Source organism: Plutella xylostella, chromosome 28 (genome assembly GCF_932276165.1).
Source record: "Plutella xylostella chromosome 28, ilPluXylo3.1, whole genome shotgun sequence".
Classification (NCBI taxonomy): domain Eukaryota; kingdom Metazoa; phylum Arthropoda; class Insecta; order Lepidoptera; family Plutellidae; genus Plutella; species Plutella xylostella.
In genome coordinates this window covers 2,427,653-2,439,851 of record NC_064008.1, presented here as the reverse complement: position 1 = coordinate 2,439,851, position 12,199 = coordinate 2,427,653, and the positions used below count along the sequence as shown (strand labels likewise).

Sequence of the window (12,199 nt, the reverse complement as noted above, 5' to 3'; positions counted from 1 at the left end):
AAACATCATCATCATCATCATCAGCCAATAATCATCCACTGCTGGACATAGGCCTCTCCCAAGGAGCGCCACAACACTCGGTCCTCGGCCTTCCTCATCCAACCACTACTAGGAAAAACATCATCATCATCATCATCAGCCAATAATCATCCACTGCTGGACATAGGCCTCTCCCAAGGATCGCCACAACACTCGGTCCTCGGCCTTCCTCATCCAACCACTACCCGCCACCCGCCTAAGGTCGTCAGTCCAGCGGGCAGGAGGGCGTCCCACGCTGCGTTTGCCTGTTCGTGGTCTCCACTCGAGAACTCGTCTACCCCAACGGTTATCGGTTCTTCGGCAGATATGACCAGCCCACTGCCACTTCAGCTTGCATATTTTGACAGCTATGTCGGTAACCTTAGTCCTCTGACGGATAACCTCATTTCTGATACGATCCACCAGAGAAACCCCAAGCATCGCTCTCTCCATAGCACGCTGAGCGACTTTAAATCGGTGGACCAATCCTACCGTCAGTGTCCACGTCTCTGCACCATACGTCATCACTGGCAGGACGCACTGGTTGAAGACTTTTGTCTTCAGGCTCTGAGGAATGGCCGAGGAGAATATGTGACGAAGTTTCCCGAATGCAGCCCAGCCCAGTTGGATGCGCCTTGCAGCCTCCTTGTCGAAGTTGCTTCTGCCTAGCCGAATAGTCTGCCCGAGGTAGACATATTCTTGCACAACTTCGATTGTTGCCTCACCAACGGCGACCGGCTCCGGTTTGATGTGTGCATTGTACATGACTTTCGTCTTGTCCAAGTTCATACCGAGGCCAACACGTCGGGAAGCAGCATTTAGGCCACTTAGCATCCAGCTGAGTTCCTGCAGAGATTCTGCCATAATAACGATGTCGTCCGCGAAGCGGAGGTGTGACATGTACTGGCCATTTATACATATGCCATGTCCTTTCCAGTCCAACGTCTTAAAGACATCTTCCAATGCATTGGTGAACAGTTTCGGAGATATCACATCCCCCTGTCTCACTCCACGTTGCAGTTGGATAGGTCTTGTCTTGTGGTCCTGTACTTGGACAGTCATAGTAGCGGCATTGTACAGACATCTCAACACCTCGATATAGCGCCAATCGATTTGGCATCTCTGCAAGGATTCCAAAACTGCCCAGGTCTCGATGGAGTCGAAGGCTTTTTCATAGTCAACAAAGGCTAGACACAGAGGCTGATTATACTCTTCGGTCTTCTGTATAATCTGCCTTACTGTGTGGATGTGGTCTATTGTACTAAAGCCTTTTCGAAACCCAGCCTGCTCTGGGGGCTGGAACTCGTCTAACTTTTGGGCAAGACGGTTCGTGATAACCCTTGAGAACAGCTTGTATACATGGCTTAAAAGTGAGATCGGTCTATAGTTCTTCAGAAGGGTTTTGTCACCCTTCTTAAAGAACAATACCACAACGCTCTCAGACCATGCCTCCGGTGTAATGCCATTGTGAAGAACCGAATTGAAGAGCCTCTGGAGCTGTTCGAGGATTGCAATACCTCCAGCTTTCAGAAGCTCTGTAGTAATTCCGTCTTCACCCGGAGCCTTGTTGTTTTTAAGCTGCTCAAGGGCTATCCTAATCTCGCCTATGTCGACGTCAGGGATGTCGTCAGTGTAGTGGCGTATTAGTGGCGCTCTGGAATCGGTGAGCTGAGCCACAGACTTCTGCGCGTGTGAAGCATAAAGTTGTCCGTAAAAACCTTCGATTTCGGCAAGAACCTCCGGCTTAGAGGCAACGATATTACCATCTGCAGACTTCAACTTCGTCAAGTGGCTTCTCCCAAGTTGCTGAACGAAGACTTTTGACCCCCGATTTTGCTCAATTGCTGCTTCTATGGCGCGTGTGTTGGAGCGACGGAGATCTCTTCGTATCAGCTTCTTTATACGCTTGTTGAGTACCCGTAGTTCTGACGAAGTGTCACCTGCCGACGGAAATTCGCGTCTCTGCCTCATAAGCTCGAGTGTCTCGCTTGAAAGTTTAGACTCCTTGCTTTTGCTTCTCATGCTAAAATGTCTGTGGCCCACCTCACGAAGAGCCTTCACTATTTGAATTGTATCCGCGTCAATATGAAAAACTTCAATTTGAAACCACTACGGTTTCCAGCGATTCGAATCGGCTCTGTAGTTCTCTCTGGAAGCTGGTGTTGCCAGCTCTAATTTGGTGCAGTGTGGGACGAAGGGTCGACTTCACCAGACGTCTCCTCTCCAGCTTGAAGTTAATATTCAGAGTACCTCGGAGAAGTCGGTGATCACTCCCAGTTTTAAACCTATTGATCACTGAGACATCTCTGAATATGTGCCGCTTGTCAGTCATAATGAAGTCGATTTCGTTTTTCGTCCTACCATCGGGGCTTGCCCATGTCCACTTCCTCTGGGGCTGTTTCTCAAAGAAAGAATTCATCAAGTACAGCCCCTCCCTTTCGAGGAAGTCAACAAGCATTTGCCCTCTCTGGTTTCTGCTACCAAAGCCATGAGGTCCTACCCTCGATTCGTCGCATTCTTGTACTCCCACTTTGGCGTTGAAGTCCCCCATCACAACGGTGTATTGGGTCTTAGCAGTACACTTGATAGGTCTAGAGATATCTTCGTATACTGCTTCGACTTCTGTGTCAGAGTATGCCGAGGTTGGTGCATATACCTGTACGACCTTCAAGGAATACCTCTCGGTTAGTTTTAGTACTAGATACGCTACCCGATTCGACACACTGCTGATCTCCACTACGTTGTTGACAAGGGTCTTGTTGACGAGGAAAACAATTATGCTGTAAAACTTTTTGGTCTTATTGTTATTACCACTTTTGCAACAGCCGCTGTATGCTGGACATATCTATTCACAAACCCATACAATTTTAAAAAATGTCTGGACAAATTTTATATTTCCGAGCGAGTAAAGAAGAAAAAAACACCGGTTTTATTCTAGGTCTAAAAACAAGAGAGAAAACGAGAAACAACATAAATTTATTTATTATAAGTATTAAGTATATATTTTTTTTATAATAAAATAATACTTCCTTCGCTATACTCCACCACAACTTTAGATAGCGGTTATCTTACGGATATCAGACCCTTCGTTGTAAGTAAACAATAATATTATCCTCGGATAGAACTTTAGATAAAGTTAAAATTTCATAAGTTTTTGCCCTGGTTTTGACCTATTCAAGCTTTCTTAGTACAGTTTTGATAGGTCAGTTAATTACCTATTCATAACTCTTGTTAGATTTACCTACTTCGACTTAAACTTTAATTTTACTTATTTTAAATGAAATGCAAATTAAAATATAACAAAGCTGGATCAAATAGCAATTTTAGCACCATATGAATAATTATTATGAATAACGTCGTTTACTGTTTCTTTTCTTTCACACACGAGCAGTGAAAGAAATCTAGTGACTAGCACCAAATTACTCCTAAACGGAGATGGCTATGCAGTATTGAAGTGCATTTACCTAACATGACATCAGAATCAGAATATTATATATTTATCAACTATATAAAAACGTAAATATTGTGATCAAATTATAAATTAAATGTTTTAAAAAAAATGGTCCTTTGATGTTGACCTTTTGTGATTTGTGGGTGGAACTTTTTCATTGCTCGAGAGATATTGCACAACAGTTGAGTAGAGTTATCTATTACACATACGTATATTATATCCATAATATTCCCCAAAACGCATATTTTTCTTGCTTCCTTGCAAAATAACTTCAAATATACAGTTATATAGCAAACGCGGTAAATGCCACTGATTTCCTTATTTATAACAGCAGTATGTTACCAGGCGCCCAGAACTATGCAGGGTACTGGCTAACTAAATATTTTAATATCCAGCCTCGGGCAAGGCATAATTTACCTTGCTGCTTAGTATGTTGTAGATACGGGGTAGTGTTTACTGATATTATAGCTGTTTGGGTAAGCGGTTATTAGGTTGTTAAGGGTATATGCGCTCCTGGTAGTCAAATTGTTGGGAATATCTCTACGGTTTATCTAGATGATATTGTACTGCGCACTCCTATTGGACCAAGGGTGGCAATGCAATAATAATTTAAATGAATATAATAGAGGTTTAGATTTTTTGGGAGCTTACCTATCCTCAGCAAGGCTCCAGTTTTAAAGGAACTTGTATAGGTACCTACATTGTTGGCTAGTTTTATATTTAAGTATCTTCGCTTGAGAAAGCCTAAACTAATATTATCAGCCAATACATTTTTGATTCTGTTAAAAATTTGAACCGTTACTACCGGGGTACTAAGTTACTAAACTTATCCAATATAACATCACTAGTGGCCCAAGGTAGCTGAAGGGTTACTCTATACTAGTCTATACTGACGAAAAACAAACGAACGAGAACTGTCGTGCAATCGGCACATTTAAGGCTGTCACTAAAGCTGGAAGAAAATCAGAATCTGTCAAATCTAGTGAGGGGGGGTTGAGGTATGCGGGGCGTTCTACGGACAATGACATGAAATTTTAACATAGTACTCGAAAACATAAAAGTGAAGACATGCCACTTTGTTAAAAATATACTAAGTAAGTAATATTGTTTTGTGATACGAAAATATTTATTTTTATTTGAAAGTATTTTTAATATTTAATAATTAATTATATATAAAGTCGTACCCGTGCCGATATTTATACAGGTTGTTGCAAAAAGGGTTTAATACTATGCCGAAACCTACGTGTGCAGCATGTTATTGATGTTATTTCTAAGCCAGGAAATGAAATCAGAATGTAAAAAAATCGCGAAAATATTATCAGAGTTTAATAGTTCAGGGTGTTGTATTAAACTCTGCCCCCGTGTAATAAAAAAAGTATAGTTAGCCGAAAGGGCGTTACTCAGGCGTCACTCTGAAAAACTTTTATCCTACGTAATTTTTTATATTCATGAAAAAAACGCTTCTTCATATAATTTTTTTTTGGTCACGTGACCTTTTAGTTAGACGACCTGTTTTTTTTTGGTGTTTCAAAAGCAGAACAGTAGTTTGCAGAACTCTGCATATACAGGGTGTCACAAAAGGTTACGTAGCTGGCAAAGGGATATGGGGAGGTCACCAGAAAAATAATAACATGTAAGTACCCCCGCAAGGGAGTACATTAGTACAAGGCGAGAGTGTGTATTTTTTTTTTTAAGTACTTATGTGTATTTGGGATATGATAGAAATAATATTTTTGTTTCTTAAAAACCAAAAAATTTACACCTTGCTGCGCTCTTTTGCTCACTGTAAGTACACCTACAAATATTGCTGTATTAAAAAAAACGGTTTTGTTATAACGATTATAAAAAAAAAGTTATTTTCATGTCAAGGAGTCATTTACCTAATTACGATTTCACTCAACACCAGGTGAACTGAAAAAATAAGTTCTAGTTCTATCATCACTTTAGATCGCAAACATTGTAACTCCACTTTTCTCGGCGAAAAGTACTCTTTGGTGTCAATAGAAACGTTTTTTGAATTCACATGTTTTCCTCTTTATTCGAAAAAAAAAAACTGTATTCCGCATTTTACCATTTGTTTTCCTCTAAACCCCAAACCGTGATTTTTAAACAAGAAAACTTAGTAATTATACCCTTTATTCTCATATACAACGTGCGATGTAGGCGAACGTGAACGAAAACTATGCAATAAGCCTTTGTTTTTATTACTACTTTAGTAAATTACAATAACATACTCAACAATGTTAATTTTTTTTTGCAATGTTATGTTGTTAAATTAAGATCTAATATTTTATTAACATGAAGTTACTTTCAACTTTTTTTTGCATCTATGCGTCGAATCACAGCATGACGGCTGCTGCAGCTTCCTGCTGTCCTGTCCTCCAACCAATCCCACCAGTACTGCAGGTTGCGTCGAATACGAGCCATTCTCTTCGACTTCACAAGACAGGTGCTCCCGGAAGGATCATAGATCGCACGGAACCCGTACCGTATAGAGGCAACGGACTCCTTTGCAACAGCCCCCCAGATTCGGAAGTAGCCCATGCACTGCATGGCGAGCACAGCTGCAGCAATTTTTTCGTACTGAATCATTGGGATGTCGTCCCCGGAGGAGGCTCTCAGCCTACCTCACGACCTGTGTGACATTAGAAAAATGCACTGTGCTAACGCCGTTTGCGAGCTTGATTTGCAGGACCGCGTTATATGCCAAGTTCCACAGCAGAGGGGTCCAAGACCTACCGCTGTGGAACTCCGCAACTGAACTTCTTCAGTGAAAACAAACCCTCTCTTTTCGCATCCTTAATGTACTTGTTAGACACGTATGACCTCTGTCAATTTTCTGCAGATAAGAAGACAAGTGATGGTATACAAGAGCCGCCCTAAAGGTTCGCCCTCTAGGGGATAGAGTTGAACGCGGTTACTATTTTTTAAGCAAACAGCCAGCGCAACAACTCGCCCGTGGTTCTTATCCTGCTCCGACAGTGAACGAACGCAAAGTATTGTACCCACTATTCGAATCCGCATTTCGGATGCCAAACTGACTGTCCGAAAGGTCGAAACCGTACCACCACAGAGGTATGATTCGTTCGAAGAGCTTATCAGGCTCTTACAGCAATCAGATGTGTCGGTACACTGAAAGATAATCTACAGGCCTGCTTTATTTATTTAGGAGCACTAATGGCCTCCTTTCAGTCATTGAGTCACTGGCACTCAGGCTGCGGTTGAACAGGAAGATAGACTGTCTAAACAAATCATTTTTAGGCTAGTTAAAAAAAACTTTAGGTGGGTAGTATGCCAACTAGAACTACAAATAAAACAGTATTTTTGTCTCCTCTAAAATTTGGTCACGAGGAGTGACGATGATTACGATCTAAGGTGACGCTGACGATATTTTATACAAGGTATTGAAAAAAGGGTATAAAGCTTAGCCAAAAGTGGATTTAGGTGCCATTCTGATCCACTTTTCTTCTACAATTTTGAAAATTCACGTAACAAAACCTTTTACATACGAGTAGAAACTTATTCGATCACGTGACTTTTTACTATAGAGACCGAATTTATTTTTCGAGAATTTCCAAAACTTGGAGAACAAAAGTTGTTCAGAATAACCCCTGAGTCAAACCCTTTCGGCACAGTATACCCTTTTTGCAACATCCTGTATAGGTAATATCAGGTTTATAAAAGACCTGGGCCTGTAGAGTGAGACTCGGCATGGGGAGTCATAATTTATAGATCTTTTAGGTTGCAGTGGCGAATGGGCACTGGTAGCCCTGCCCTTTTCTATAACTATAACTATAGGTAATTTTATGGCAATTTAAAAATGGTATAACATTTATCTATTTGAAAAAATCATTAAAAATATACATTACCTATCACCCTAATTTAAAAAAAAAATTCAGCCCTTACTTTAAACTTATAATACCCCTCTATTTCCTTCAGGGGTTAAAAAACCTGTGTATTTAATATTTTCTTATGAGTTTTTTTTTAAAACTAGGCTCTTACATAGTTGTACATAATATTATGCGGTATTTTATTCCACTTGTAACGCATAAAATTCATAGCTACAGTAAACATTTCATTTTTTTCATGGCGAGATACAGTCGCACTTAACCGCTTTTTTGCAAAGCTTGTTAAATAGATTTAAAAAATTATGTAAATTTTAGATCTTCAATTTTTAAAAATACTTACTTATTTTTAACAACCTGTAGTGTACAGACTACCACATCTTAAAATATATATATTTTTAATTAACTACGGTTTTTGGTTTCAAATAAAACAAATTATGAACTTACTTTTCAACACCCTGTATATTGTGTAGCTTACCTACCATACACAACCGTTAAAATAAAATAAATTACCCCTCAGAATATAAACAGGCTCGCGCTTTGGCATACTGCATTGACCGTATAGTTCTTATTCGGAGAATCTAATAAGTGTCATTATGTGCAATGTTTACCTTTATCTATGCATCTGTAACTCTATAGTAAAAAATGTAAACAAATCGAAAAGGCGAAATGTTTTCTAAGAATTTTCGGCTTTTCTGCATCTAAAATGATTAGAAAATTAACTTTCCATAGCAAATGCATATGTATTATAATACTTGTAGTCATAATTTGTTGATTTAATCAGTTTTTGTGAAATATTTGATAAAAAATAAAATGGCGTGGGTATCGCTCCTAACAGGCCGCCACCAGGGCGACGACTGAAGAAATCTGAAATCTGTCACGGTGTCATCATTTTTAAACCGGAATTTATTAGTTTTTTGCAAAAAAAGTTGACTTCTGGTCCATTAAATCCAACTCTTTAAGGTAACTTTGTTAAGAATTTAATTACCTACACATACATATAAGATTCCATGAAAATGGGCCCTCTGATTTCGAGGGTTTTTTCATAATAAGTCAAAAAATGGCAAAAGACATGTTGTGTTTGCAATTTTTTTTAACATACTTATTATAATCCTGCACCAATTTATAAGCAACTAACATGTTCAGTATACCCTCTGCTACAAAATATATTTTTATCAATGTTATAGAAGCCACCGTTTTTCCAATCTAATCAAGTATATCAAGCCGACTTTAGCATTTTAGCTTTAGGGATCCCCTTAATACAACGAGATAGAGTCATGGCTTGCGCAGCAGCGCTCTCAAACTTAGTTTTTCATCTTATACACGGTGTTGCAAAAAGGGTATACTAAGCCAAAACGAGCATGTGCAGCATGTTATATTTTTTTTCGCGAATTTTGAAATTCTTATTGCAGTTTCGGGCTTAGATATAACATGCTGCACATGCTGGTTTTTTGCAACATCCTGTAGAGTGACCCCCTAGTAAGGCCATGTATTTGCGGCACTGCAAAGATTTATGATATACCCGCGCCGTTTCACGGAATTTTCTCTGTTATTTGCTCAGAAAACGTGTGCGGAATAAAACAGGAGTTGAGATAATCACTCTTTGAAAGCAGCTGACGTATGGGGGGTGTGTGTTGGAATTTTTCGCGCGAAATTGAGTTCCTAGTTTCTATAGAACGTTATAGGTAATAATATTAACTAATGTAATAAATGAAAGCTTTTAGGTATAAGAATGGGCAAATAGACAAAAAAAAACACTATATTACAGTTACTCATACTTTTTTTAACCTTCAAAATTAAATTTCATATTTTATGAATTGGTCAAGTGTGCATTTGTGTTTATAGTGATGATTGATGTATAATATCCACTGACAAATTTTGGTATAAAGTTTATTTATTTATTTATTTAGGAAAATCAACAGCGTTACAATGGTACAAATACGAGGTAAAATCATAATAGTAAGGCCAATTACAGATTTCCTCTAATATTACTGTATATATTATGTGTAGAAGTTAGTTTTATTATTAATTTTTATTTAACAAATTAGTGTAGGTACTACGTGCCTAGGTTTTACATCTTTTTCTTTTAATTACTATTCTATTCTATTCTATTCTCTGTGGGGGTGTAAGTACCTGCACCTGGCTCTCTCGAGTGGAACCTTTGTGCATATCCCCAAGGTCTAAACTGCCTTCCTAAGCTTGGACCATTTCCCACCACGCTGGTCCACTGCGGGTTGGTGGGTTCACATATCTAGATGTGCTAGATCTAGATATGCAGGTTTCCTCACGATGTTTTCCTTCACCGTAAGAGCGATGGTATACATTGTACTTAAGTTAAAAGAACTCATTGGTACATGTCAGCGCCGGGATTCGAACCCGCATCTCTTGATTGAGAAGCGGGCGCTCACCCGACTGAGCTACCACCGCTCGCTTTTAATTACTAGTTACAAAGTTCATTTTTCCATCTTCATTTGTAACTAGATTTAGTCAAAATATGCGTATTATTCTCGCACCCGGACCATGCGCTTTAATCCACTTTTTCGTTTATGAAATTTTGGGTCTCACCGTATGTTTTTACAGTTTTGTTGCCAAAATGTGCCTTTTGGCAACAAATACTGTGCAGAAAAAACAACACGTTGGTATTCCGGCGCAAATTGAATTATATTTTACACTTAGTTATGTAGGTTTTCACCGCAAACCTATACCTACACTACTGCATACCTATTGGTTTGGCAGAAAAAACTATTTTATGACAAACATTATGTTTTTGGGCGTTGTTGATATTCAATCTTTCATGCGTTTACTGTACTATGATATCATATTATTATATGCATCTGTTTTATTGAGATTATTGTGAAAGTAAATTATCAATTTTATCTATACACATATATGATCATTATTTCGTTTGAGAAGCATTGTGATTAAAAGCTAAGTAGGTACTTTTGAAATACTTAAACTGACGTCTTATATTTTAGTGCCTACGTTTTGAAATTAGGCCATGCTGCGTTATTATCCTAAAAACTTCCACTCATTAGATGATAAACTTTCACCCTACGTTCCCTTTGACATTCTAACTCTAGCTTGTATATTTTAGAAGCGGAAAATTTCGGCTTCTTGAAGGAAAATAAACATACGACGAGGCTCGTTTGTTTGTGATATTGTGGTAGTTTTTTTAAACACAAAATTCATGTGTTTTTATCCACGCTTCGGGGTGAAAACGGATGGAATAGGTACCCTCTGACTAACGCTTTGATGTATCAAATGGAAACACTGTGAAATACGATTCTTTGATGATTAACTGTTTATAACCCTTTGTGAACTGTGGTACACGGTAATCTTTCCTTTGTTTTTGTGTTCCACTGTCCACACCACACGTGTTTATGTACGGACTATGTATACGTACGTACCTACATAAACATTTGCGACTGTTGGATGAGGAATAGTGAAAATACTCTATTGCCTTGGTGTAAGTAGTGCACAAGTTTAGTAGGTACAGTTTTATGTACACTCACGAGCAATGACAAAGTACCACTTACAAAATGACGACATCAAATCGCCCAAATTATTTAGAATCTAATCAAAATATTTACGTTTTTAGTTGGTAATATAATCCGATTCGCTGTTAATACTTCAATATGTATTGCAGACGACGTCATTAAAGTAGCCTTTTCCGATTTGGAGTAAAAATTGGTGGCATGGTCACTGGAACTTTTCCATTGCTCGTGAGTGTATTATGTACTTATATCAGTTTCTATATCATAACAATTTGAACCTCTTTGTCCACAGCGGAATGCGCCCCGACCCTGGCCCCATGGAAGCCATCCAACGAGGTCACCAGCGAAACCTCCCCACGTCATCATTCTGAGGAACACCACGCTGTCTATGACATCAACGACATCGTCCACTTCGAGGACAATGACCTCGTCATGAGAGATCCAAAGACAAAAGACGACCGCAACGTTCTAGACAATTCCATAGAGCAGTTCAAACATAACCTCAATTTCGCGCCGAAAAGCAATGATATCGCAAAAATACAAGTGATATCAAACAGGGTGAAGATTAAAGATGGTAATGATGTGGAGATGGAATTAAAGGGTGATGAAGGGAGTGTGATGAAGATGGATAGAGATGAGTGCTCGTGTCAACATGGCGGCGGCTGCGTGGCAGGGGTTTGTCTATGCCCCCTCGGCTATGCTGGTTCTCGGTGTGAAATCACGCTGGATTTAAAGGTGAGTGAAACTGGTACACTGGTTCCTAATCACTTACCAATAAATCACATAGAAATTGAGATGAATGCATCGTCATCATCAACCCGTAATTGTGCACTGCTGGACATAGGTCTCTCTCGAAGAGCGCCATAACACAGCCTTCCTTATCCAGCTACTATACTGGCCACCAGCCTAAGGTTGTCGCTCCAGTGGGCGAATTTTGCCTGTTCATGGTCTCCACTCGATAACTCGTCACCCCAACGTTGTTTGACTTATGCAGATGTGACCTACTCCATACTTCTAGTAGTAAGTTCATTAGTATGTGGGGGCATCTCACATCATACGGCTATCAGACCCCGAACTAGGCAGAGCCTGTCATCAAACAATTTAAATATTTTCGATAATGGGAGTTATTATCGAAAATATTGAATATGTGAAGTTTAAAATCCCAACATTTGATCCCTCATAAATCTAGACGTAATTATGAAATATGTTTCCGATCCACCTATTTCGTAATGAAAATTCCTGCCGCACAAAGCAGTCTCTTAATTAATGGAAGTTAATGAGTGCCACATCGCCTGCTGGGAAAGATGCAGAAAAAAAAACACAGAATCCTTTTTTGCTTCGCCGCAGTCGGGTAAAAAGAATGTATGAGGTTCTCAACCGTATTATAATAA

General features: G+C 39.2%; 1 protein-coding gene across 1 annotated transcript in view; it reads left to right on the top strand.

Annotated features, from left to right (window-relative positions):
- The window catches only part of LOC105382089 (agrin), a 54,732-nt gene that overhangs the window by 30,341 nt on the left and 12,192 nt on the right, over nt 1-12,199 (top strand). The window contains exon 8 of the mRNA XM_048631161.1: nt 11,101-11,543. Within this exon, the coding sequence (XP_048487118.1) occupies nt 11,101-11,543 (443 nt within the window). The remainder of the gene's footprint in view (nt 1-11,100; nt 11,544-12,199) is intronic.